Source organism: Desmodus rotundus, chromosome 3 (genome assembly GCF_022682495.2).
Source record: "Desmodus rotundus isolate HL8 chromosome 3, HLdesRot8A.1, whole genome shotgun sequence".
Lineage (NCBI taxonomy): Eukaryota > Metazoa > Chordata > Mammalia > Chiroptera > Phyllostomidae > Desmodus > Desmodus rotundus.
The window spans coordinates 8466524-8494044 of record NC_071389.1 but is presented as its reverse complement, the minus strand read 5'-3'; the positions used below and the strand labels follow the sequence as shown (position 1 = coordinate 8494044).

The window sequence follows — 27521 nt, the reverse complement described above, 5'->3', positions numbered from 1 at the left end:
GGACACACTGCATGTTACATAAATAATAGTAGAAGGAGCTGTTGCTGTTGTTTTAACACAAAGGGGACATGGGGGACAGGACAGGGAACTGGCTTCAAAGTTAGATACTTTGTAGCGTGACCTGGGGCCCAGGACTTCTCTGGGCCCCACTGGTGTTCTGATGGGTCAAGTAAAATCACACCTGTGAAGTGACGGGGGATGCTTTGGCACGTGCTGGTGAATTTCATTGCCAGTATTTTAGAAATAAGGGGAACAGGCCCAGAGAGGGCATTGTCAAGCCCCAAGTCACACAGCAAGTGTTCTGTATATGGCCTGGGGTCCTTACCCTAGAGTTCTACGGGTGGGCCAGCAAGTAAATTTGTGAACTTTCGTATATTTCTTCTGGCGAAAGTGTCAAATGTTTTTATTAGCTTTTCTAAGGAGCCATGACCCCCTCAAGTTAAAGAGCCGCTGTTCTGATTTCCCCCTTCACTTCACAGGGGGAGAAAGAGTCCCAGAGAGAACAAGTCCACACAGCAAGTTAGAGACAGGCCAGGTTTCCGCAGGGAGTGCAGGGCACCCTCAGTTGAAGCCCCTCCTCCTCCAGGACGCCTCGCGGCGTCCAGTGCTGGGCCCCAATGCTTGGAAACAGTCCTGTTTACAGCTCTCTGAATTTTTCAAAATCTGTTTACATGTGGCTGCTGATGACTCCACCCCACCGAACCTTGGCTCCCGGAGGTGCTCAGGGTCAGCCGTGTTTCGGGGGAGCTGGGGCCGAGGTCCCACATCTTTGACAGGCGGAGTGGGCAGCCCCATCCCGTTCAATGAGCACAGGCAGCATTTACTGAGAGGGACCAGGGCGCGGGAGGGGGTGCAGCTGGGGGAACGGAGGACGGTGAGCACTTCTGGGGATTCCGAGGGAGGCCCTGGTTAGGAGTGGGTGGTGGGACCCTCAGAAGGGCAATCTCAGCAGGTTGCAGTTCCTCTGTCCCTCACCTCCAGCCCTGTCATCTAGGACGGGCAGGGTCCTGACTCTCGAACAGGGCCTGCACCTTTGGGCTTTGCCCACTTTCTGTCACTACCTGAGTTTCTGATCCAACGTCATCATTTCCTGCCACCTCGGCATGACATCCAGGGCCCTCTCCTGGGCACACGGGTTTGGTTTTCCTGCCTGCAAACCAGCCCGATTTCCCAGCCCCAGCCCCTGTTATTTTTTTAATCCACAAAGCTGCCTCTGCAAATAATAGCACACCCCACCAGGTTTGATTAATTAACTGCACACGAATGATGGGGAAACCAGCGAAGGAGATAATTATGCACAACAAAAGTGTCAGATCCACCGGCTTGTTCCTTCCTCCCCCTCTGCACACACTTGAGTGTGTGTGTGGGGTGGGGGTCCCTCCCTTTTCCCTGGACCTGCCTGGTGAATGAGCTCCCCAGGAGATAGACGGGGTGGGGGGATGGGAGAGACCTGGCCATTCCCTGGTGTGCTTCCTGAAGCCTCCCCACCCCTGCCCCCGGCCCTGCTGGGCCCCGTCCCTGCTCTGTCCCATTCTGCCCCTCCCTGCCTATGCTGTCTTCCTCCTCCTGGAATCATTGGTGCTGGGGTTTGAGTTGGAAGCAGGCAGACCAGACACTGTGGCCAAATTCCCAGAGCCACTGGGGCTGGCCCACCCTCGGAGACACAGGACTTCTGGGGGTGCGTGGGGCCTCTCCGACTCCTGCACTGGGGGGATCACAGGGCATTGTGGGCCTCACTTTCTCCCTGTTCTCCATCTTTCCATGGCGGGGACTTGGCTGTGCCTGGGCCTCCTGGCCAGTGGTGTTTGGGACCGTTTTAGCCATATCTGGCCCAGCCCACAGCACCCCTTCACCCCACCTGTGTGATTGGAGGCCTTGGGGGGACTTCTGTCCCTCTCCCGGGGAGCCCCAGAGCGCGGGCTCACCTCCGGCCCGCCTCGGCATCGCGGTAGTCCTCGATGGCCAGCCGCAGCTTGCGCCGGTGCAGCGAGGTGCACACGCCCAGGCCCAGCTCCAGGTCCTCGTCGCTCAGACTCAGCAGCATCTGCTCCCCGGAAAGGTAGGGACTGAGTGCCCCAAAGGGAGGTTTGGGGTGGGCGCCTAAAGCCATTCAGGACCCCTGTGTGCTGGAGTTGAGCCCCAGAGGGGTCTGCTGGCTGCGGCTGCCTACCCTGTCTCCCGGCCCACCTTCCAGGGGGTCAGGGCAGAGCACCTGGGGCGTCCCTGCTGCCCAGCTTGGGCCAGGGCTCCAGGAGGTGGGAGGATCTCCATCCAGACCGAAAGAGCCCTCCCGTGGAGTCCTGCCCTCCTTCAGCCAGGTAAGGAAGGCCAGTCCCACGTGAAAGGTGAGGAGGCGGAGGCTCAGAGGGCTCTGCACCTTGTTAGGGAGATGTGATGATTTATTGGGAACACTGGTGCCTGAGCCTAGGTCAGCCGGTTCCTGGGTTACATCTCCTCCTCCTAACCCTGAGGGTGGGAGTCGGGGGTGGGGTGGGGGGCAGACCAGCTCAGGGTTGGCAAAGCTCATAGGAGGGCTGGGCGGACGTTCCCACGGGGGCCCTGGGGGAGCTTACCTTCCCACTCTTCACGTTCTCCGCACAGGCCTTGCCGTACATGGGCATGGCCATGACCACCTCCAGCCAGGCCTGCACCGTGCCCGCCTTCCAGTGGGACATGGGGGTGGTCCGGACCAGCTCCACCTGCTGCAGCCGGTCCACCTGCTCCTCGCCCTCCGACAGGCTGAGGCTCTGCCTCGTGGGGCTGCACTGGCTGTCCGAGTCTGCAACACAGAAGCGCACAGGGCAAAGCTGGGTGCGGGGACCTGGCCGGGGCTGCAGAGGGCGGGGCCGGACAGGCTGCACCCTGGAGTCTGCGTTCCCGGATGCAGGAGGGGGCAGGGATGTCTTCTCTCCACGAATTTCTTCTTTTAAAAATCAAATGGCTTTTGTCTTGTTTTGCCACCCCTCCCCCATTACCAGAGAAATCTATGCCCGCACCCCAGAGATACGAATTTTAAAAACTTAATCCAGAAAAGAATAAAAATAAATCAGAAAGGGAAAATCGCTCCAAACCCCACACATTCAGAGACAGCAGCTGCTAGTAGTTAGCTAAGTAGACTGTGAGGTACACCCACACCCAGGCTTCACCCAGGCCCAGGCCCACGCGTCACGGGGCCCGTTTTGTAACGCACTGTTCTTGTGTACAATCCGGGGCATCCTCCCCTCTCAGGAGGGACCTGGACCATCTTCCGACCGCGCGGCCGGCACTCGTGGAACGGACACCCCGTCCTGTATTTCACCGGCCTGGGCTGATGGACAAGGGCCCTTCCCCACTCCTCACTGCGGCAAACAATGCCGCAGGAATCACCTCTGGGCAGCTGTGCGGTCTGTTTTCTTAGGACAGAGGAGCCCGGCTCTGTTCCTCAACACACTGGAGCCCATTTCTGGAGTGGCCCTCCCAGACGAAATGCACTTCCACCAGCACATTCCACCCCTGTTCCCCAGCCCCTGCTCGGCTACATCAGCATCTGATGAACATGCCAAGTTCAGGTTGGCATAGAGTCAGCCAGGGGGGAGAAGAATCCCTTGTCTAAATACGGCAGGATTATCGAAACCCCGACCGACACACTCAGGACCATGAGTAAACAGCGAGTATTAACAAATGAGCCTGGTGAGAAAGTCCCTATCAGGGCGGTGTGTGTGGATTGGAATGATGTAAAAACATCCTCCTCTGTCAAACGGGTCACACAGCTGACACGACGCATATGAAGTACATACGGATGTTAGCAATTACGGAGTGGGGATCCAGGAAGAAGGGTTGTTTTCCTCTTGCCTTTGCGTATTCTCAGAGTTTCATAATGCACATGCATACATTCGTAAGAAAAACGGGGAAAGTTAAAAAGTAGGAAGCAGTACAAATGTTTATTGATGGGACTTTATCTGAGTGAATGATGGTCCATTCATATATTGGAATAAGTGCAGTTAAGAAATCTGCCACAGGAGAATTAAAAAAAAAATTAAGCCTCACCCAAGGATGTTTATTGATTTGAGAGAGAGAGAAAGAGAAACACCAATGGGAGAGAGAAGCATCGATTGGTTGCCTCCCGTACGCACCCTGACCAGGGTTGAGCCTGCAACCCAGGTAAGTGCCCCGACCAGGAATCAAACCCACAACCTTTGGGGACGGCACTGCAACCAACGGAGCCACCCAGCCAGGGCACAGGGGAATATTTTTGACACGGGAAAGTGGTCACATTCCATCGCTGAGTGAAAAAGCACAGTGCAAGGCAGCAGGTACCACGTTCTGCCAACCGTACCGTACACGTGGTATGGGAGGCAGCCTGTATGATTGCAGCCGTGTACATGCGTGCATGGATGTGTGTGTCAGTCTATGCGTGTACATAAAATACTAGACGGGTACATGTGAGAGTCTTTATCTCTGGAAAGGGATGATGGGTGATTGTGCGAGAGTGTGTGTGTGCATGTGTGTGAGTGTTTGACATTGCTGGTGTAGGCACGCTTTTCTGTTTCCCAAGTTTTCTGCATCGACTACATTACTGTGGAAATTGAAAAACAAAACAAAACAAAAAACCAAAACCACAGCCTGGAAATCTCACTTTTTCAAACTATAAAGCCCTTTCCCCGTTTCTTTACCTCTCACTGTTTAAACTCCTTGAACGACCCTGGAAAAGACGGCCTCAGCTCAGGGACCACACACTGCTCTCTCATTCCCAAAATGCTCCCCCAGAACCTTTCTCCCCAGCACCTTTCTCCCCAGCACCTGGGGCCTCTAGCTGCCCAGCCAAAGCCCCTCAGACCCCACAGCAGCCTGGCCTGGAAGATGCCACCTACGGCCCAGCAAGGCACCGGGCAGAGCACACTAACTCTGGATGGGCCTCAGTTTCCACCTCTGTAAAGCTCACACGATGCTGCTCCCTGCCACCTGTGCCACTGAGTGGCAGTGGGTGACAGATGGGTCTCGTCTCTGCCAGGAGGGTGGGGGTTGGGAGGTTACTGCAACGTCACTACATTTCTCTACTCAGGAGGGCGGAAGGCTTGGAGAGAGGGCAGGTAACAGGTCTGAGCAGGTCACGGGCCTGCAAATACACGCTGCCGTGGCGCCCGGGAATGTAGAAACTGAAGCTGCCTCTGTACCCCTCCTGGGGGCTCCAGGTTCTTCCTGGTGAGAGAGATGCCCCTCGGGGCACAGAGGCCCAGCCTAGGTGTCCCCCTCCTGCTGGCGTCAGGCTCCCAAGGACAGGCTTGGCTTGCAGGGAAGTGTTCCTGATCGGGTCCTACAGGTGTGGACTGTGGGCACACAAAGAGGTGCTCTCCCTGGATTGGAGAGAGCTGGTCCCAGTCCGGTAACTGAGTCTTCTCTCTGTGACATGGTGACAGATGACGTGTGGCCAAATCTGGCTACCCCAAATTCCAAGACACAGCCCCTGTTCTCCGTTCGGATCAGGCCTGTGGGAAGGGACCAGGCTTGGAAGTTGGATAGACCTAGGCTTTCGGCAAATTTCTTTACTGCTCGAAGCCTCACTTTTCCTGTCTATAAAATGGGTGTAATAATATACCTCCCAGATTAACATAACTACTATAAACTGTGCATGTGAAGCCGTCCTGGGCACTCACCCGAGGGTGGCTGTCATGGGTAATGGAGGGCCCCTCTCTTGGGCACTTTTGTGGCCACATCTGGAATGCAGCTGCATTGCCTCGGTCCACTGCATTGAAATGCAGCTGGAGCTCAGCTCAGGTGCTTTGGGAGGGAACCAGTCCTGTGCCTTGTGTGGGCAGGAACTCTCTGTCCCAGCCCGGCTCCCGCCTGGTCTGGGTGGGAGGGGCGGGGCTGTCTGTGAAGTGAGGGGTGGGTCTGTGTGTTCTGTGCCAAGGTGGGCGGCGGGGTATGTCTGCAGTGTTTGGCAATGTCTCCCCAAGTAAGGGAGATAAGGAGGCCTGGGAAGGGGCAAGATGGGAGCAGATGGGCAGCAGGAGTCAGAGACAGAGAGAGGGGGAGAGAGGGAGAGGAAGAGAGGGAGAGGAAGAGAGAGAACTTCCTAGAGAGGAGAGAAGAGAGGCTCACGGGGTGAGCGAGCCTTCAGGAGAGAAAGCGTGCCCCGAAACAACAGATACACAAAGATAAACAGGAAGGAGGAGAGGGTGGGTGGAAGGTGGAGAAGGAATTGTAGATCAGTGGACAGACCAAACAAAAAACCAAAAACCAAAAACAAGAACGGACTTCCTGTGAGCGTGTTTTCCTGAGCGGGACTGTGTTTGGGAGGGTGAGTGGGTGGTTCTGTGCCGGGGGAGCTGGCTTTGCAATTCACGTTACTTACGGGCTCAGGCTCCAGGAGTGCCGGAGGCCGAGCGGAGGGCGCGTGAGCAAACCACACATTTGGGTTGCTGAGAAAAGACAGCTCGTCAGCAACCCACCTCCCTCGGCCCGGCCCCCGGGACTGAGCTCCAAGGAGAAGATGCTGCAGAAGGACTGAGGACAGGGAGCGTTTGAATTAAAGGCAATTTCCAAACGCTGGCATTATGGATCCAGATTTAATGTCCGGGACTCCATCAGTCCTGGCTTTTATTTCCCCCTGTCTCAGCCCTGAGAGCGGGAATCACTCATGTTTAGAGGGACCGTCTGGGCCTTGGCAGAGCCACAGGAGGGGCCACCAACCGGCAGCCACTCTGGGTCCTTCTGAACGCGGGGGAGCCGGTGGGGAGAGTTTGGATGGAGAGACTCTGCATTCTCTCACCCACCCCCAAGCACAGGCATGCGGGCACCACAGCATGTTACTAGTTAGTTACTGAGGTTTCCCCAGACTGGGCCCACAGAAGCAGTTGTGTTAGTGTGGGAACAGGAGAGACCGGGGCTGGGGAAGCGTTTTACATGATCTCGGCCTCGCTTTCTGTATCTGTGGGGTAATAGTTATGTCTAATCTCACAGGCCTGCGTGAGGACTCAGTGAGGTGATGTATGAAGTACGCAAAAGGCTCTGCCTGGCAGCTGGTGTATGGTGGGCACGCGATGGCTGGGTGGGGCCTGTGGCCTCCGCAGCTCACGTCACTTCCAGGCGAGAACAGAACAGTAGCTACACGCCACGTGTGGCTACTGAGCCCTGGTAATGTGGCTAGTCCACGGTCACAAGTACCGACGATCTAAAACACCCCCTGGCTTCTGAAGACTTTGTACAAATCACGTAGCTACCTCATCAATAGTTTTTCAATTGATCACGTTAAAATAACACTAGTTTGGGTATATTGGGTTAAATAAAATGTATTATAAAAACGCATTTCACTTGTTTCTTTTACTTTCTAATACGGCCACTAGACAATCTTAAATTACGTGTGTAGCCTGAACGATATTTTCACCGGACGGAGTTGGTGTGGATGGAAGATTTTTTTGTCCGTCTGTTCTCTCATTTCATTTCCCCCTCCCCGCTGTTGGTTTGGAGGTTAAGCACCCTACTTCTCTGTGTGGGGTTCAGTAGTCCCGGAAGGGTGGTCCCTGAGCCAGCAGCCTCAGCGATACCTGGGAATTGTTAGAAATGAACATTCTGGGAGCCTGCCCCCTTTTCCTGGACCAGACACTCTGAGGGCTGGGCCCGGCAGCAGTCTGCGTTTTAACCAGCCCTTCGTGCGATTCCGATGCGGGTGGAGGTCCCAGAACCACTCGTTACTGGTTACCCTTGAAAACGCTTCCTGCGTGTTTAACTTAACAAAACTCTGCATTGACCAACCTCTTGGTGCGCTCTCTCAAATGGTAAGAGCATCAGACACGTCAATTCTGACCCCTCTTCCCTACCATGACTTACACCCTTCCATGGCCAGCCAGTATTTAGTTCTGTCCTTTTAAAACCCCACCATTTAGAGATCGTCTTCGTGATTATTTTTACCGCTAATTTAAAGATAACTTACTTCCACATTTACCGATCTCTTTGCTCCCCGTTTCTTCTTGTGTCTTAGACCTTCCTTCTAGAACAATGACGGGCATGATGTAAAAGTTCCCCCGATGAAGAGCACTTTGCTGAAAGCTCTCCCAACTTTGGTTTCTCTGAAAAGAGCCCATTTCCCCGCTGTTCCTCGGAGCTTGTTGCCGGGCACACAGTTGTTGGTCGCCCGTTACTTCTTTTTGTGCTTTGGAGATATCGCTCTGCTGCCCTTTGCCTTTTTTGCTGACGAGAAGGCGGCTGCCAGCCTCATTGCTCTTGTTAGCTCCGTTTAAGGTTTTCTCTTTGTCTTCCGTGTTCTGCTGTTTCATTATGATGTGGCTGGATGGGGATTTCTTTCTTATGGATTCTGGTTGATCCTAATGGTGCTTCCTATATCTGTGGGTTCATTTTTGGGATGTTCTCAGGCATTCTCTCTTAAAATGTGACTTCGTTTCCATTCTCTCTTTGCTTCTTTCTGGGACCGGACTTTCCGTCTTCCTGTCTTGTAACTTAATGCGGCCCGACAGAGCTTCCTGCAGCCGGGGCAACATTGTATGGTCTCCGCCCTGTGCAACGTGCCAGCCCCAGCCACCTGTGGCTGGGAGCACTTACAATGTGGCAGGTGCGACCCAGGAACCGAGTTTGTAGTTTTCATTCATTCACATGACTGTACATTGCCATATGTGGCCAGTGGCTCTGGTAGCCCACCAGAAAGCTCTCCTTTCTCCTTTATCGGTTTCTCTGTCGGCAGCATTTCTGGGTAACTTCCTTATACCTCTTCCCATTAAAAAACATTCTCTCTTTACCTTTTTAGTCCATTGTTTAAGCCATCTTCTGATTTTTTAAAACAATGCTACCAACTATATATTTCTGCTTTTGTTTTTAACGGTTCTATTTGGTTCTTTTTCAAGACTGCCTGGTCTTTTTAGGTAGTCCCTTGTTTGCTCGTGTCTATGAGTTCATCTTAAGTTTCTTTAAATATTGCATTCATATTACTTTGTATTTGGTATTGACAGTGACTGGTCTGGAAAGGCCTTGGAGGGTTTCAATGTGCGGTTTGTTTCTGCTGATTCTCATGCATGCTGAGTGCATGTTGGATTCTGCGGGACTCCAGGGTCCAGGGGAACGAGAGAGTGACTGTTAATGGTCCTGATGCTAGCAGGACACACCCCACTTCTGCATTTGGTCACCCCTCACTGCTCCTGTTGCCTGTGCGTGGGTCTGCCCATCTGCCCCTCCACCAAGGGAGTCCCTAGGTCAGCGGTCAAGTCCGGTCATCTCTTTATTAGCCAGGCCTGGTTCATGGTGATGCTTAATGCCATTAGTGGCGGGAAAAGCCCAGGTTATGGGAAAGGGGCGGACAATTCCATTTGTTTGTTTTTAAACTTTGAATCAGTCCGGGCACCTCTCCTGCTGAACACTCCTCACCGGCTCCCCGGAGAAAGCCCCAGCTCCGTATATGCCGAGGCTCTGTGAGACCCAGCTGACTCTGCCAGCTTCTCCTCAGTCTGACCCCCTTCCCTTGGCACCTTGGCCACGGTGGGTCTCCTGCACCTCCCTGGCGACCCTGCCTCCCCGTCCCTCACCTCCATCTGCTCTCTCAGCCTGGAAGGTGGCCTGCTGCGGTCGCCTCTGCTTGGCGAACTCCTACAAAGGCTCAGGGCTCCGTTTAACTGTGGCCTCTTTCAGGAGCCCTTCTCTGGTTCCCTAGCGTAGGCCGGTCACCCCCTGTAACACACGCACCCATGCCCACACTCACGCGCACACACAGCGATCTGGACACGTTCCTGTGCCGCCCGTCTCGTGGCCGAAACTATGTAAGGGCTGTGTGATGGTGTGATGAGTGTCTGTGCCTCCCAAGAGCCTGCAGACTCCCGGAGGACAGGGGATGGGCCTGTTGCCGCTCCCTAGGGGTCTCGGGCACTGAGTTAGCCCTAAACCAGTGCTGTGCTGGCAGATGCCTCACAACCGGCTCTCAAATTCTGAAATGCTGCTTTGGCGTGCAGCCTTTGTCTGCCCATCTCTGTGGTGTAAATTCACCCACCGTGGCCGATGTTGGTTACTGACGTTAGGCCACTGGACCTGGATGTGGGAGCCAGTTGGTGAGCCTGGACCAGCCAGTTCCAGCCCTCTGCTGCCTGAACAGGAGGAGCCCTCTGCATTTGGGTTAAAAGAAGGCAGACAGGGAGGGAGGGAGCAGGCCTCTGCCTGTCTTCAGGCTCATCTTCTGCCAACCCCACCTCCTTCGGCCCCATCCTGTTCCTTAGATTGCTCTGAACAGACCTTGGCCCTGAGAAATGACATTTGGGCCGGATCACCCTTTGACACGGGGTGTCCTGTGCACGGTAGGGCGTGGCAGCGTCCGTGGCCTCCACCCCCTAGAGGCCCCTCCATGCTCAGACCAGCCCAGCTCAGGCAGCTGTGTCAAAACTCCCTGAGCTTGGGCGGTGGCAGCAGAGTCCCTGTCAGCACTTTTCAAGCTGAAAGCTGAATTCTTGTTTTCTTAAAGCACTTCATTATCATGTGAAAAAGTGGCGCTTTATGGCCTGATAATGGCCTCTGCGCTGGATGGAGATGCTTTGCGGGAGCTCTCAGTCACCAGTCCTGTGAGAGATACGTGCAGCAGACCCGCCAGGGGGGGCAGGCTGCTGCGTCCGAAGGCACAGGTTTGAACAGCCGATTCGGCTGCTGGGGCCACAGCAAGATCCCGGTGGGCCCGCCACCAGCATGCGACACCCGGCCCCAGGGCCTTGTGGGCCCGCTGGAGGCCCTGAGCTGACAAGCTGATGGCACTGCCGCCCCCACCAGTCCCTTAAAATACTCCAAACCATAACATACATAGGAAAGTCCAACAGAGCTCTGTCTTACTAATGGTAACGACTTCATGCTTAAAAAAAATCACATACTCTCCTCATGCTCATTTTTGGTGCCGCCGCCTGGCAAGGGCCAGAGCTGTGCTCACCCTGTCTGTCTGTCCCCAAACCTCAGAGGACATCCTCCTCCAGACACCTCTTCCCGCGGGCCCTGCCTCCCAACACTGGAGATTTTCCAAGTGGTCAGGAAACTGACTTCCTAGCTTGGCGGGGCTCCCCCGCTCTGCACTCGTCCCCCAGGCAGCTGCCTGGCAAGTATTTCCAGTTTCACAGACTCGGGAGGAAGATGCTAAGAAAGACTCCGGGAAGGCAAACACTGTTGTGTGCTCTCAAACTTGCTCTCCAAACGTCCCTTTCTCCTCCTTGCTAACCTGCTCTAGTGCTAGAGCGCCACATTTGGGAAGGCCTTTTTAGAATCTAACCTGCAACGCTCGTCTCCCTGTGCGCTCCCACATCTAGTTGCCGCCCAGCTTGTTTTCCTGGGCAACTTCTCTAGCGGTGGATGAGCCTGAAAGGTGGATTCCGTGAGAAGCTACAGGGGATCTTTAAGCCGAGGCTGTGGGCGGGAGAGTGGTCCTTCTCTGTGTGCAAGGCTGCCTCTGTCGCCCTGGGAGGCGGAGCTGGGGGCTCCCAGCCGAACCCAGGTTCCTCACTGGGGTTTCAGTCTCCCCTCTTCCTTCCCGACCCTCTCCACTCCCCCGTGGGCCTTGGCACATCCCAGGCACCTTCTGGCTCAGCTCAGCCTGCTGCCATGGGCTGTGTGGACGGTGGTCACTCTGGTGGCCGCAAGACCCTGTCCATTTGCTCCCTGGGACATGGGGACCTCTGGCTCAGGGTGAGGCATCAGGAGGTGAGGCCTTCTATGAAATCGTGCTAAACCACTAACGCAAACTGTCCAGGCCACACCTCCCTCCAAATGCCTCCCAACTGCCCCCGAGAAACTTCCTGCGTGGGGAGGGGTATTTAGGAGCCGTGTTTGTGCCACTTCCTTCAAAACGAAGAGAGCTTTGGTGGGACCCACGGCGGGCCATTCTTACCACTCAGACGCCCACAGGAAACTTCAGGGAGGAAACTGGTATTAGCCTTGGCTTTTGCACACCGAGCACGGGGCCTGGCGGGGTCCGTCGGCTCTGTGGCCGATGCCCCTCTCAGACCCGTGGATATGTTCAGCCAGAGCCTGAACAGGGGGCGGGATGGCCTAGGAAGCTCCCACCCGTTTTGTCAAGTAAGCCTTTTCTCTTCTTTTAGGTGACCTCCTTTCGATTGGGACACCCCTCGTCTGCCTCTTTTAAGGACTAGAAGTCTGGAAATGAGGGGCTGAAGCCTTATCCCAGTGGCTCATGGTTTTATCCGCTGCACTTGTCTCTGCCTGGGAATTGGTGCAGGACAATAACCTGTTGGACCCCAGTGCTTAGCCTCATCCCATCACTTAGGAAGTCTCCCTGGTGATTCATCTCTCCTCTCTGAGCCTCGGTTTCCTCTTCTGTATGGTTGAGACAATGGTACATACTCCATGTGACTTTGGTGAGGACTGTGTGAGGATAATTCATGTCATCTCACCATTTACATCAGCATCCTCAGCGCTTGGCCCTAGGCCTTGCCCACAGCGGGTGGTCAGCCAGTGTTTGTCGAATGACTTAATGAGTGTATGTGAAGCACCTACACATGCCTGGCACAGTAAGCTCTCAGTAAATGTAGCCCGGCACGTCATCGTCTCCTTTCCCAGCTTCCATCACTCCCTGCTCCCTCCCGCCCCCAAAGAAGCCAGTCTTTGTCCTTAGTCCTCAACCTGATACCCTCTCCCTATGCCTGGGCCTCTGGATTGTGGCTGTCTCCACATTGGTGACTATCCATTCTCCTGGGACTTCTGGGAGAGTATGAGTCACCCTTCTGTCAGCTCCACCAGCACCTTTACTGAAGGTGAAGCACTGCCCCCTCTCCCCCCTCAATCTCTGAGTCCCACAGAGCCCAGCCAAGTCCACCAGAGATGGTTGAGTCCCTCAGCTGGGCTCAGACCATAAGTGGGCTGCCCCCCCACCCCCGTTCTGCCGAAGCCCTGGCCACAGGGGCTCTGGACAGGCTCAGGATTCTGGTGCCAACTCCAGGCTCCTGAGGGCAGCCCCACAGCTACTCCCTAAACAGCCCACACCCTGGGGACGCAGCTCTGGGTTCAAAAAAGTGTGGTCACCCTACTTCTGCCCGGCTGTCCAGGACGGACAAGCAGAGGGGACTCTGGGGAAGGAAGCCATGTTGCAAATCGAGGTGCACCTGCATACAGCCAGGCCGGCTCTGATTAGGGAAAGACCTGGGAGGGCTGGATGCGCCCGCAGACAGAGCCCAGGCTGGAGGGGGCTGAGCTGGGGGCTGAGAGACAGACGGAGGCATGGAACTTTCTCCCGTACAGGACACTGCGTTTTTAAAAATCAGTCTCCCATCCTAAAGAACTGGGGTGGATTACATGACACTTCTGGCTTCTCTGAAACAATCAGAGGCTCTGGAAATGCCAGGCCCACAGGGGCTGCTCCCCTTAGGTGGGGCACGTGTGACCCCACGGCCTGCTCCCACACACCCCCTTCACCGACTCGCCTGAGGCCTTGGGGTTGGAGCGCTAGTGGGGCTGGGGTGTGTCAGTGCCCAGTGCAGCGCCGGCTCACGGGAGCTGGCAGGGGAGGGTCCTGTCACCCTCACCCACAGCACAGTTGGCAGCGGGGCCATGAGAGCAGGTGTCCCCCAACAGCGAGTCTAAGTCCCTCCTGCTCCGGCTGGGAGGCCTCACGGCCCTGCTGCTAACGCTGCCTGGAGTGAGCTCACTGCGTCCTCCCTGGGAGGTGGTGGGCACGAGGGGCCCGGAGGCCCATTTTACAGATGGGAACGTAGAGCTTGGAACACGCAGGGCACAGACAGGCCGCGGGGCCTGCGCTTCATCCCGCTGGCCCCCACTCCCTGTCTGGGAGTCTCCAGCAGCACTGAGGCTCGAGCTTCTATCCACCATCACGCACCTTCCCAACAGCCTTGGGAGACTGGTGGTTTTAGCTCCATTTCACAGTGGGGGAAACTGAGGCTCAGAGGGACCAAGTGACTGGCTTGGGGTCACACAGTAAGCGATCAAACCCAAAGACCTGGCTCCAAAGCCTGGCTTGTTCCTGGACGCCCCTCCCTGTATTACTGGGTTTTTAGATCAGTTCTGCTGGCTTCGGGCTGCCACTGAACGAGTCTGTTTCTTGCACACGTGCAGAGACCGAGGGAACCCGGGAACGGCTCAGGCACCCGCGCTGCAACCAGCTTGTAGCCGGCCTGCACTGTCCTTCTGCTTACAGAGAGCCTCCTCCCCTGTCACCAGCTCTGGTCCCTGCAGTGGCAGGTGGCAGAGATGGCATTCTCCCTCCTGGGCCCGGGACCACGGAGTCCACGCCACCCCCAGAGACATCGGCTTCCTAACAAGGAGGGATGCTGGCACTGGGCCCGCCTAGAGCCAATTTGGATATGACTCCAACATCATGGCCCTGTCCCAAGGAAGCAACTGGGCAGCTCAGAGCCGGTGGGAAGGCAGGGCAGGCAGGGCCAGGTATCCTGGTGGGAAGGCAGGCCCACTCCTCCCCTTGCACAGGGCCCTGTAGCAATGCGCTCGGCCCCTCTGTCTACACCTGAGACCGGGGACACCCTGGGGCTGGCACTTCTTGGCCAATCCGCCGGGGCCCTTCTGCCTCCTGCAGGTGCTGCACACTCACTCAGGTTCTTTCTCACTCTGAGCAAAGGGGATGCTCACGTACAAGGAGGTGATTCTAGACTCTGCCTCGCCTTGCATCTGGCTCGCAGCACCGGATCCCACATGAGCCACAGGGACTTCCTGTGGCTGAACGATGTTGGAAATGTGAGATGCTTAGAGATCTTCAAAGGACTGCTGACTTAGGGCCTACAAGCACAGAGTAAGGCGGGCTGAAGGAGCCACCCATCCCAGTATTCCCCAGAGGGTGCTCCGTGGAAGTGGATGAAAGGCACAGGCCTATGGTCAATCAAGTGTGGGAAACACGAGGGGGAAAGTGAAATATTTTTCTCCACTGCAGAACTTGTCAGAGCCTTGCAAAGCTAATGGGCGTGTTGAGCTCTGAGGGTCGGAGACTACGCCTCGTTTCCAAAGCTTACTGACCCTGGGATTGACTTTGAATCTTGCAGTCTGTGGCATGCTGGCCTGGGGGCCAGGAGCCCTGGGTTCCTGAACCAGCTCAGCCACTGCTGCCCTGCTTGGCTGCGGGCAGGTCCCTTCCTGCAAGAGGAGGGGACTGGGTGAGAGGCCACTGAGAGGCCTCCCAGCTCTGGAATTCCTGCTACCCTGGGTCCTATCCCTGGGCTGGCACTGCCAGCTTGGCTGAATTGCTGAACTTACCTGGGCCTCAGTCTTTGCATTTGTACAAAGGGCCGGGCCCTGTTCCGCCTGTCTCACCTGGTGGGTGACAGGCGGAAGTGACATCATTGTCATCAGGTCATCATCATCATCATGTCATCATCGCCATCGTCACTGGGGCTAACATTCATTGCTGCCCTAGCTAAGCCTTTATAATGTGGTCACTCATTGTATCCTTGCAGCCACGCTCTGACAGTATCTTACTGTCCCTCGTGTGCACTTGAGGAAACGGAGGCATGGCCAGGTTAAGTAACTTGCCTCAGGTTACCGGGGAGCAAATGTCAGGACTGCGGTTCAAACTCAGAGAGTCTGCCCAGAATCTACACTCTTAACCTTGACCTTAGTCTGCCTTTGCAAGAGTGTTGTATACTGCAGTGACCTGTGTGACCTGGGAGGGGCATCGTTCAATGTGGTCTCCCTGGGGTTCACCCAGGGGACCTGTGTGGCCTCCTGGGGAGTGTTTGTGTCCCTGGATTTACAGGCTTTCAGAAGCTGGGGCTTGCTGTGAGAGCCCCCACTTTTTTGTTCTGCCAGAGTTGGGGGGAGGAGGCCTTGACTGTCTTTCTCTGATGCGGAACAGAGAAAGCCTGAGGTGCCCACAGGGAGTGACTTCTGCACAATTTGCAGGTCGGGGGGGGGGGGGAGGGCAGAAGGAGGCCCTCGAGGGAGCGTGAAGATGACCGAGCTCACGGATTTCTCACTGGCTTGACATGGTAGACCCTCCGCTCAGAAGAAACTCTATCTGTAAGATGAGTAAACCAAAGCTTTGAGCTGAAGTGCAGCGAGTGTGCTAGGGGAGGTGGCTGAGGACACCAGGGACGCATAAGACTCCAGAGGCCACAGATGGGTAAACACTGCCTTGGTCTGTTTTAGAGGGAGCCTGAAGCCCAGAGAGGGAGACCGACTTGCCCACGGTTGCACAGCGAGGTGTTGGCCCAGCTGGGAACCAGGAATCCAGAGCCAGGCTCAGGCCTCCTGACTGCCCTGGGCCGAGGGTGGTGGGATTCTGGGGCGGCATAGGCTGGGGCTCCTTGGGAGCCAAGAGAGGAGTCTGGGCAGCCCCTGTGGGGCCCTGAGCAGCTGCTCCGCCCTGTACCTCTCCCCAGAGTGTGGCTGAGGTGGCCACGCTCTTGATTTAGGGTTCATCACCCGGTGTTGCTGGGGTACCATCGGCCCCAGGCCAAGGCCAGTGGCCCCCCACCCCCCAACCCCCAAGTGCTCAGCAAAGTTCTTGGTGACACGATGACAATGAATATCACACTCAGAACCAGGCCCGACTCCTGCCCTGCCACTTCCTGGCTCTGTGCCTCTAGGGAAATCGGGGAGCCTCTCTGTGACTCGAATAGGGGAGCTGCTGAGGTGCCTGGGGTGATGGTGGACATACCATGCCAGCCCCCTTGCTCTGCTCAGCAGGGCCCAGCAAAGCCCCTGGTCACCAGCTACCTGGGGGATAGCCTGGGGTATCACTGCGGAGCCCCAGAACTGCCGCAGGAAGGTGGTCTCGACTTGCCAACGAGGGCCCCTTGGGGAAGCTTTCCAAAGGCAGTCTGCGTTGACAACCCACGGGTAAGATGCCACCTGTGCATGTCACCCCATGTCACCTCTTGCAACTGAGCCCACGTGGGAGCTTGTTGAATATACACGCAGCTCCCTGATCCAGCAGGTGGGGGATGGAGCCTGGGAACCTGTACCCTTCAAACACAAGGCTCAGTCAGGTTTCACAACTACTGAGCTACGAGCGGTTCTCAAACCTCTCTTCCATTTCTTCCTCTCTCGCTCACTTTGTATCACAGGCCTCCAGACAGACTCTAGCACGGAGGTCCCGCATGCAGCAGGTGAGAGCAGAGCTTCTGGCTGACAGGGGGGTGGGGTGGGGTTGCAGCCCTGCCTATCAGTTCTTTTACCAGCTTTGGCAGTCTTCTGAGGGGTCTCTGAGGAACCCCCAAGGGGTCCACGGAACGCAGTTTGCAAATTCCTGCTTGTTCCCATGTCTCCCTCTATGGGTGGAGAGATGGAGCCCCAAACAGCTAGCCTGCACAGGGCTGGCTAGAGAGGCTTTCTCCAGTTCCCTGATGCTTCCTGCTGATCACGTGTCCCTGGCAGAGCACTTGGGGGCCCTGCCATGGCTGATCAAGGACGCGTAGCAGTTACTGAGGACGTGGACTCGGGAGCCAGTCTGCTAGAGCTGAGTCCAGGTTCTCCCGCTTCCTAGCTGTGTGACTTGGGGCAAGAGCTTTACCTCTCTGTGCCTTGGTTTGTCCATCTACAAAGAAGGACAATAACAGTATTTATTTTGGGGTTCGGGGCATGCTTGCCACCCGACCAGGCCATCTCCTCACGCATGTGCCACCCCGGGGCGGTCCCTGGGACTTCTCTCACAAGAACCCGGCCTTTGGCAGCCTGCTTCTCTTGGTCGAAATTTGCCGGTGAGGCCACCGCAGAGAATGTTTCTACTGGATTCAGAAAGATAGAATGCGCTCAGGGCTGGTGGGTTCTAGGGGCCAGTGCCTCAAACCATCCCTGTCCCAAGGCAGGGACACCTGGACTCTCTCCCAAAGCAACAATGGACCTGAATTTGGACTCCGAGGACTGGGCACACAGCTCCAGGGACCTCAGGGTGACACCGCCCGATGCCCCGATTTCACACCCTGGGGAAGGCATTTTGATCCGTTCACCTTCCTCCGGGCTGAAAGCGGGTGTCAGGCTGCTTCATACCTAGTTCCTCCCTCCGGTTGAATTTAAACCCACTTAAATCACAAGAAACACAAACTGTGTGGCCAGTCCTTTCCAGGCTCCAAAACACTTTGAGCTTTTGTGTCTGAGCCTACCAGGAAAGGAGGGTTATTATACTCATTTCAGAGAGGAGGATGCTGAAGCTCACGGATACACAACCTGCTTGCAATCTGATGCAGGGGCCAGAGCTGCAGTGATTAGCCAGGCCCGGCCTGACCTCCCTGGGTGGGCTGCAGGGGCCTCCAGATGGAGCATAGCACGCTACCATACACGTTCCGGTATTTTGGTGCAATTAACTGCTCCTTACTGGTAACCTATTAAGACAGCAGTCAGAGACTTCTAACCACCCCCCCCTCCATGCGGAAATATAAGCGAGCACACAGCCCGGTACTTTCTGGGGACTCTGATTCAGAAGGACGGCAACGTCACAAGGCTCCCCTGGGGACATGCTACGTGATGGGAAGTCCTGCCATTTTCAGGACGAATAGGTCAAGGTTTTCAGTTGCTGCTATTCTTGCTTCTAAAGAGCAATCTCTTGGATCATTTTCTCGTGGCTTCGGTTTGCCGGGGATGGCGGGCTCAGCCCTGTGCTGTGCAGGGTCGGGTGTTCGCCTGTTTTCCAGTACCTGCGCTTTAAGGCGCCAGGCAGTGGTGGTTCAGGTTGGAATTATCTGTATGCCAGGTGCCGTCAAGGTTTACACCCTCAATTTGCCTGTCCAGTGGCCCTTCGTTGGTGACATGCTATGACCTTGGTGTTTTAAACAACTTCTAACATACAGCCGAGATCAAACTCCTGAGTTATTTTTAAGTTTATGGGGCATTCTTTTACAAGGCTGTCCTCTAGAAGGTAAAGTGAATTGTATGCATTCCCTCTTGCCTTTATTACCACCAGGTTCTTTTTTTCCACTGGGAAGTGGGAACAGGTGGGTGGGAGGGGTCACGGCATGCTTTGCCCCACCTGGGCTTGGTGTGGGGGTGGTTGAGTAAAAAAACCTTAAGAGCCAATTGTTCGGAGTAGATGAGGGGGTGGGATGTCTTGAGGCCCGTTTTGTGAAAATGCTGGCTTTTGGTACAAGGGCCCTATAGATACTTTTAAACTTATATTGTCACAGAGCAGGTGACCCCACGCGTGGCAGCCCTGCCACACCTGGGTTCCCCAGAGCCCAGGTGAGTGAAGCCTCAGCAGCTGCCCAAGGCAGTTGGGGGCCTGGCGCCTGGTTGTGGGTGGAGCTAACAACCAGAGGACTTCCAGGCAGAGCAAAGGCAGGCGACCCTCTGCAGGGAACGGAGAGCTCGTGTCTGTTTCTGCTCTGCCCTCCGCACCAGCTCCTCCTCTCTGGTTGAGTTTTCTGGGCCTGGGGGTGTCAAAGGCTGATAGAATAGACTCAGTCACAAAAGCAGTAAGTGCTAGGCTGTGCCAGAGGCTACTTACTGGTGGGTGAGAGGGGCTCAAACCAGTCCCTGCCGACGCGTTCACCATTCGCCTGCCCACCTGCTCGGGCCCAGCCCCTCCCTGCGCAGCAGGTGCGGCGCTTCAGGGACCCACAGCCTCCCTGGGTTTGAAGCCTAGCTCTCCTGTTTACGGGGCTCCCTGACGCTGGGTGGTTTAACCTCAGGTTTCCCTGTAATGCCGGCTGTCGGAGGGTTAACCGAGTTAATACGTGCCAAGGGCGCAGCACGGACCCTGGCCCGTGGTAAGTGCTTAATAAATGTTAGGTGTGGTTATTGTTACTAGTATTAGGTTCCAGCTGTCGGAGACTGCCAGCACGGGCGGGAGAGCACGCGGGGGCCAGAGCATGGCTGTCCGGGCAGGGCCTTGTGCAGGGAGGCGGTGCCTGGCCTGGGCAGCTGTGCCCTGGCCCTGGGGGCCCTGAGCAGCCCTGCTTCAACTTCTGACTAAGAGGTGCCACCTGAAGTTGTTCCACTGGGGACAAAGTCTCAGGGAACATTAAAAAAGGACGTTGTATGGCTTTTCAATAGAGCTACAAAGGTCTGAATAAGGTGTGGCTCAGCCCTTGAGAAGGTCATGTGGTTGTAGGAGCGACAGCTAGGGTTGTGGCCAAATCACTCTTCTCTGGCCCAGTGTTTCTCCCACCTGCCCAGCATGGGGGTTGGGCTGGTTTTGAGATGGCACATAGGCTTTCTCCTGGTATGTCAACTCTGGCTGACGGAGCCCAGAAATCGGAAGCCACTTTGGGCTGGGCAGGGAGGGCTTTTAATGGATTTGTGATGTCCATATGAGGCCAGGCAGAGGGCAGCAGTGGCATCTTGGGGCCACTTGCCCTCCTTGGATTAGCCCAGGGATCCTCAAGCCTGGTCGCCCCTTGGAATCACCAGGGAAGGTTTAACTTCTAACGCAGGGCTAGGCTGAGCACTGCTGGGGTAGATGTGCCCAAGTTCCTTGAAGCCCTCCGCGCTGTGCCTTCTCGGCCCGGTCTAGCTCTCATAGAGCTTTAAGCTTTCTTCCAGCAGAAGCGATGGGGGAGTTAAAAGGCCAGCCTTCTGTCGGTTTTATTGCTGGGGCAGCTTTCTCTTTAAGTTGGGAGCTAGAGGCTGAGGGCATGGGCTGTGTGTGGCCGGGGCCTCTTCCCGGGACACACTGGGCAGGTGTGTGTGTGGGGGGGGGGGGGATGGGGGCTGGGCTTTGGTTCTAGGGGATTTCCCGGGGTTCAGAAAAACCCAGCTTACTCTGCCTTCATCAGGGAAGCCCTGTGGATGGCTCAGTTTCCTTTACGCTCCTCTCAGTCCCTGGGGAAGGTGGGAAGTTCGGGGGCTGCAGAGGCCCACGGAGGCCTGCAGGAAGTAACACGCCCCAAACTCACAGGCCCCACCTTTGGGCCTTCGGAAGGCACGCAGTGGGGAGAAGGAAGCCGGTGAAAGCTGACTGGGGTGCTGAGCTGGAGGATGCAGGGCCGGGGTGCCAGGCTTGGGGCTGGGGCATTAAGGACCACGGGCAGCCCTGGATGCCGACAGTAAAGCCGGCAAAGGTGAGACATTTCTGGGAGACCTGGCCTCAGCCCCTCCATGGTCCCAGAATCCAGCCAGCTTTCCTCGGCCCCTCCCGTCACTCCCTCAGGAATGCCAAAGAGCAGGTCATGGGGGCTTTGCCCCCCACCCGGAGCAAGATAGAAGCAATCAAATAACATAGAGTTCGATAATATTTTAAAATAAGCTTTATTTAGATTTTTTTTTATATTTTATATTTGCATCCATGCCTTCGAGAAACCTTGCCCATGGGAAAGGTTATTTTCATCTAGCGTTACCCATAACTCATTTGCTATTTGACGTAGTTCTCTTAAATAAATCATCCTTAGTAACTCTTAGAATTATCTCCTAATTTACAAAAACTGAAATGAAAAGGAACTACTAAATCATTACCAGGAGTGGTTGCCATCTTATTTTCTCATAAGGGAAAAACAATACAAATCAATCAAAAGGAAAAAAAATTCACAGGGTGGGGAGTGTTTTCTAAAATCTCTCTGCCGAGAAAGATGCCAGGCCTCGGTCTCTCCCTTAAACAGCCCAAGGAGGCCAGAAAGAGCCTTATTAGGTGCCCGGCCGGCTCCTTCCCAGCCCCCATGAGGTCAGGAGGAAAGGGAGCAGCTGGCTGGGGTTTTTCTGTTTGTTTTAGAGACTTGGGACAAAATATTCTATCTGTTCTGACGGAGACGCTCCAGCATTTGAATATCTTGTTTCTTGGTAAGAGCGGACAATATTACAATTAGCAGAAAGCGCAACTACTACCTTTTAGAGGGTGTGTGAATTGAGCTGTGTTAGTAGTTAAGGGGGGAGCACTGGGTGGGGGATGCGGGGTGGGGGGATTCACCAGCCAAAAGAAAAAGGAAGCTAGTTTATGGCCTTGGGGGGCCCTGGCTTCTAGCTCATGTGATCTCTCTCACCCCCATGTTTCATGCACACAGTTCCTTGATGGTGATGCCTCACAGGGGCCAACTCTGTTCCCCACATGGGAAGATGCTCCTGACAGCCCTCTCTCCTGGGGTGAGTGGGCTCAGGGTGCCGCCTAAGGGACCCCAAGAGATTCTGCCAGGTGTGGCTGTAGGAACCAACCAGAACGAAGAGGGCAGAGGTCCTGGTCCTGACACCGTGTCCCCCACAGCCCTCCCCTTGAGACAAGAACCTCCGCAATGACACCTGCCTGGTCAGTGTGCAGAATAACCCACAGAGGAGAGAGACACAGCAGCAGGGAGGGATGCAGGCCGTTGGAGGACCCCCGTGGGGCTGCTGGGCCTAGGGTCCCCTGTGGTCATACCCTGTGCAATTGGCTGTCTCCCCCGTATGTTCACCCTCACTCCAAAGACGGGCCCGAGAGAAGGTGACCCTTACAGGAGGCACTCTGCTCTCTAAGCTCAGTGTTCCGTAGTTCAGGTAAATAAATGCGTAGAGAAAGGCCTGGAGAGAGCTATGGGCAGGAAGAAAGGTGGAGCGCACTTCCATGCAGGGGCGGAAGAATGGGGAGAGAGGAAGAAATAAGGGAGAAAAGCAAGCTCTGAAACCCGCGGTCCCTGGGTTCTGGCCACCCTAAACTCTACCTCGCCCAGTTTGGCAGTAGCATGATAAGAGACTAGACAGATCAACAGAAACCCCCGCCCCCCGCCCCCATGGAAAAATATACATTCCAATATTTATGTAATAATTTAGATAGAATAAGTCTTCTGCATTTGTGCAAATAAATTAAATGGAACAATGTTCTTTTTCTTTTTTTCCACAAAGAAAGAAATGGCAACGCAATTTAAAAACTGGCAGGCCATTGAAAAGAGCCCGTGTGACCTCAGCAAACCCGGCTAAGACGGGGCCCCTTGGCCGGGTTTTTGAGGCTCTTGCGGAGAGCAGACCTTACCCGGATGACGGTGGCGTTTTGTGGTTAAAGTGACTTGGGCGCGCCCCAAGAACAGGGTCTGGTCCCACACGTTCACACCGGGGTGAGGGGGCGGGGAGGGGAGGGGAGGACATAAAAAACAGACCACATCCTCGGGCAGACGGGCTCCAGAAGTAGCAGTGTGGACGAGGGACATTTACAAGCACGGAGTGCACAATAGTTTTTTGTTATTTACAAATACACAGCAGTCCTTCAAGTTTTCAAGTTTCATAAAAACGAGGAGGGGAGGGGAAAGGGGGAGAAAAACCCCAACGAACCAAACAAAAAGAAACATTGAAAAAAAAAAAAAAAGAAAAAGAAAAACAAAAAAACAAAACGAACCCAGATTAACAACACAACTATATCGCGCCAAAGACGACAGAGTTGACATATTAACACACGTTTGTAGTATGTACATCAATTACAGAGGTGGCGACGCAAGGGGAAGGGGTCACACGTGTTTGCGCCTGGCCACACCCAGCTCCCGCGCGAGCCCCACACACACCCCCACACACCCCACGCACACACGCACGTCCACACGCACTGACACGCCTGCTGGGCAGCAGGCCAAGGGAGGCGGGTATCACCAGTCTGCGTCCTCCTCTATGTAATAATCAGGGGCGGGTACCATCAAAGAGGCCGGGGTCGAGGGACTTCCGCTGCTTCCCTCTGGCGAAGACGCGGGAGATGGAGCCAAATCCCATCTTCTCTTTCTTCTTTTTCCGTTTTTGGTCTTCAAGATCCTCTAGTGACTGAGGAGTCAGGGCCGAGTGGCAGAGACACAGGGGAGAAGAACAAAGCCAACCTGAGCTGGGAGCACAGCACAGGAGGGGCGGGGATGGCGGGGCGGGGGTGGGGCAGGGGTCACCAGTGGTCAGGAATGCCAGGGTCTTCCCGGTGCTTGAGGAAGAACCTCGGGCCAGTTGCCCAAGACTGCTGTATGTCACTAAAGTGAGGATAAAAAGGCTTATAACGGTGCCTGGCACGTCATCAGCCTCCCAGAATGGTTAGCTGCTGGCGATGTGTGCAGCATCATTTAAATTGCTGGCTGGCCCACACCTTCCGGCGCCCCCTGAGGGCGTGCAGGAGCGCATGCATGCACTGGGCCATGAGTGCCATGGCCCAGCCACAGGCCCTGCCTGCGGGGGCATGGGGCAGAGGCACCAGTTCCTGCGAAAAAGTCCCCAGGGAAACGAGGGCCTGGGGGAGCCTGGAGAACGAGGACGGAGGAAACCTGAGCTTTCCGGAGGCCACAGGCAAGGACCCTGGACCTGACAGCCCTGGACAAGGAACAGGACTGGCCAAGGTTGAGTGAGGCGGCTGGGGCTTGGGTTCTAGTCCCAACTGTGGGATAACTATGGGGACTTGGGGGGTGGCGTCTGCCAGAGAGCTCTGAAAACTGTCAAATGCGTTGCACAGACATGGGGCATCATTCTCCGTCAGAAACGTAGGGGCTACACTAGCCAAATGGTTCCCAAAATACATTTCCTGGACTCCGGGCCCAGCTCACACCTGGTGGGACAGAATCTCCAGGGCGAAGGAATCCGCATTTGGGGAACTTCCCTGGTGGACCCTGATGGGACAAACAGGTGCACAGATCATCACGAGGGAGCCCCAGGACTCGAGACTGACCTCAGAGACCCCTCTGACCCTCGGATTCTTGTTGCTTTCCTCCCTGCACATCCCCTCCTTGTCCTGGTGACAGACTATTGACATGTTGAAAATGAACGAAAGTTTCCTGCAACGTGGGGCCCAATGAGCTCATGGCTTGGGTCATCAGACTTTGGCTGCCAGGAGAGAGGACATTACCAGGGCAGCAGGGTGCACCAGTGATCCAGCAGGGTGATCCAGACAGCATCCCAGTGAGCCCCAGGCCCTCCCCACTGAACCATCTGGGAGTGAAGACTGAGATGTGTGATGCACTTAGTAGGTTTGCAGGTTCCGAAGAGGGTACGGAAGGACAGACCCAGCAGTAAGCCCGATTCAGGCACCAGTCCACATGTGACTCGCAAACTACCGTAACTCCTCTCCGCCCTGGGTGCCCAGGTATGGGAAGCGGGGATGCCAGGGGCCCGGGGGCCCAGGGGACGAAGTCGTGGTCAGGCCGGGGTGAAGGGAAGGACCAGGTGAAGGCGCACCTACCTGTACAATAGGGTTGTGCAGGTTCTTCTGAACTGGGCCGGGACTGTCGCCCTGTAGCCAAAGGAGAAGACAAAGATGAGACAGCAGAGACACAGGGCACATGGGAGCAAAGGTGGCCTGTGAGAGGAGGCCATCCCTTAGGGGCCACCCTACCTCGGAGTGGGGAGGCCTCCCCCCACCCCTTTAGCAGACACTCCCAGATGGCTCAGTGGGGAGGGCCTGGGGCTCACTGAGATGCTGTCTGGATCAGCCGTCCTGGTCCGTGGCCCTGGGGTGCTCTCCTGCCTGCTCTGGCCTCTTGAACCCCAACACCCTCTGACTAACAAAGCAGTTTCTTAAAGGCTTAAGTTTCTGCCTCAGTTGGCTCATTGTTTTGGAACTGGAGGTTGGTTATACTTGGTTCTTTTCCTAAATAAATATAATTTTATAGCAAAAAGCAAACAAACAAAGAATTTTGGAACAAGAAGACTCGGGAGACTCTGTAGCCTCTAACCACACCCCCCCCCCCCCAACACAATGAATCACTTACTTTGTGGAGGGGCAGAAGGATTCATTAGCCTGATTTACACATACGCAGGCTCCACACAGCCCAGTTTCCACGGAGCTAATTAAAAGCAGAGCTGCAATGCAAATCTGGAACAGTCTGGTTCCTCCTGGCCTAGTTCTCTGCCCTATGGCGCACAAAAGTGCGTGCAAAAGCCTTCACTACACGCCAGGATCAGTCTGTCCTGCCTGGGGACCAACAGATCATTTGGATCACGGAAGTCATTGCTAGGGAGACCCCTGGCGGTTGTTTCCAGAATTGCAGGCAAAGGGCCCATGAAGACACAGTCTGTCACTTGCCATGTCCATCAACTTTCTCCAACCTCTCTGCTCTCTGCTCACCACCTGGCACTGCTCAAAAGTAGTGGCCACAGCATGAGAGGATGGGGAGGGGGGTGTTCTTAGTCCAGATGTGGCTGTTCTGGCTGCTGTCTGGTCACACGCCTGACAACAAAGGGTTACCTGGGGCTATTTTCAGGCTCCTCCTGGCTTCCCTGTGTGCACATCTGTTGATGTGTGGGATGAAGGTAGGTGAGGGACGGCAGGAATGGAACAAATGATAGTTTTAGTCCTATCTCAAGGTTTACAAACAGAGCTCACAGCAGGCAGCTAAAACAGGCTTACTGTGGGCAGGGCCATCGTCGCCAAATTTATGGGGAGCAGAACAAGGCCAGCACCCATTGCGATGTACCCAGACAACCGTGCCCTGGTGGCAGGGCCCCGTCTAAAGTGAACTTGGAAATACATGTGCTGGACCTGCTGCTTGTAGCAGCAGGTATGTGCCAAGGTCAAGTTGGGCAAAAGGCTAGGCCTGTGCGAGAGCAATTCCATTGGTCTTTAGAGAACGCTTTCTGCAGAATGCATTTCCCAATAGTGTCAAAAGCCCCTTTGGGCCCATCAAGAGAGGACAAAAAAAAATTGGCCCTTGAGAAGTTATTCCCATTTGGGCTGTGCACAGATACTTGGGGCTGGGCTGCACCGCACCCTGAGATGCCGGCTGTGGGTACAACTCAAGAGTGGCCCCTCAAGAGTGCACCAGGGAATAGATGCCAGAGGCCCCTCTAGCGGCCCACCTTCTTTGCCTTGGCTCTGTCAGTCAAGACAGCCTTTGTCATTAGGGTGCTCTTCTGGGGAGGAAAGAACACATTGCTTCCTTCTAGAAAGCCCTGATTAAAAAAGCACCCGGCCCTTTGTGAGGCCCCAGGCCTGGCAGCGACCTTTTCTCCAGTATGACGTGGGCTGAATAAGGCCCGGGGTGCACCAGGCTGCGGCAACTTAAAGTTCAGCCTTAGCTGCTTTTGTAAGTGCTTTTCATTGTTATTGTAGCGAGAAAAAAAAAATGTTTCCATTATGGTTACTTGTATATAGGGCAGTTACTGATTTTTATAAATTGATTTTCAACCAGTACTGTTATGTACTAGCTTATTATTAGTTCTGTGGCTTTTCAAGGTTATTCTCCTGAATTTCCCAGGTAGATAATTGTATCATTGATAAGTAAGGGTTATTTTGTCTTTCCTTCCCACTAGATTCATCTCATTTCTTTTTTTACTATCTATTTCGCTACATTCACTGAGTTCTTGAGAAAGACTTCCCGTGCACTTGCAGACCTACTCAATCATGTCTCCATCTTCAGGTCCTGGCAGGGGAGCCCTGTGTACCATCAACCACACACTGGAGCAGGAATGAGGCATGGCCCCACCCCCAGCGCTTCATATTAGAGCCTAGACTTGGTGCCTCCTGTCCTCTGACCCTTGACCCACCTTCACTCATCACGCCCCCTCCCCCGGGAGCCTCTGCCTGTCCTACTAGTCATCAAGAGTTAGGTGACTAGGGACATGGGCCTCTTAGTAGCTGGCGCCCAGTATGCAGTCACAAAGGGTTTGATTAAATAAGCAAACACACTTAGAACAAATCCACGGACACCTCTCCAGAGCTTCACGCCAAAGATTCTGGAAGCTCAAAAAAATCTGGCTCATTCCTGGATGAAGACTGGGCACTGGCCCCACAGGGAAATGCTGAGCTGCGG

General features: G+C 55.1%; 1 protein-coding gene across 8 annotated transcripts in view; it reads right to left on the bottom strand.

Moving 5' to 3' along the window:
- The window catches only part of KAZN (kazrin, periplakin interacting protein), a 386173-nt gene that overhangs the window by 11985 nt on the left and 346667 nt on the right, over positions 1-27521 (bottom strand). For 4 of the 8 annotated variants that reach the window (XM_053920000.2, XM_053920001.2, XM_045190537.3 and 1 more), the window contains 4 exons: positions 24953-25003; positions 23439-23562; positions 2574-2779; positions 1926-2044 (listed from right to left, as the gene is read on the bottom strand). In XM_053920000.2, coding sequence (XP_053775975.1) covers positions 1926-2044; positions 2574-2779; positions 23439-23562; positions 24953-25003 — 500 coding nt within the window. Of the gene's footprint in view, positions 1-1925; positions 2045-2573; positions 2780-21193; positions 23563-24322; positions 24384-24952; positions 25004-27521 lie in introns of those variants that run through there. The other 4 variants (XM_045190540.3, XM_053920002.2, XM_045190538.3 and 1 more) reach the window with 2 other exon arrangements.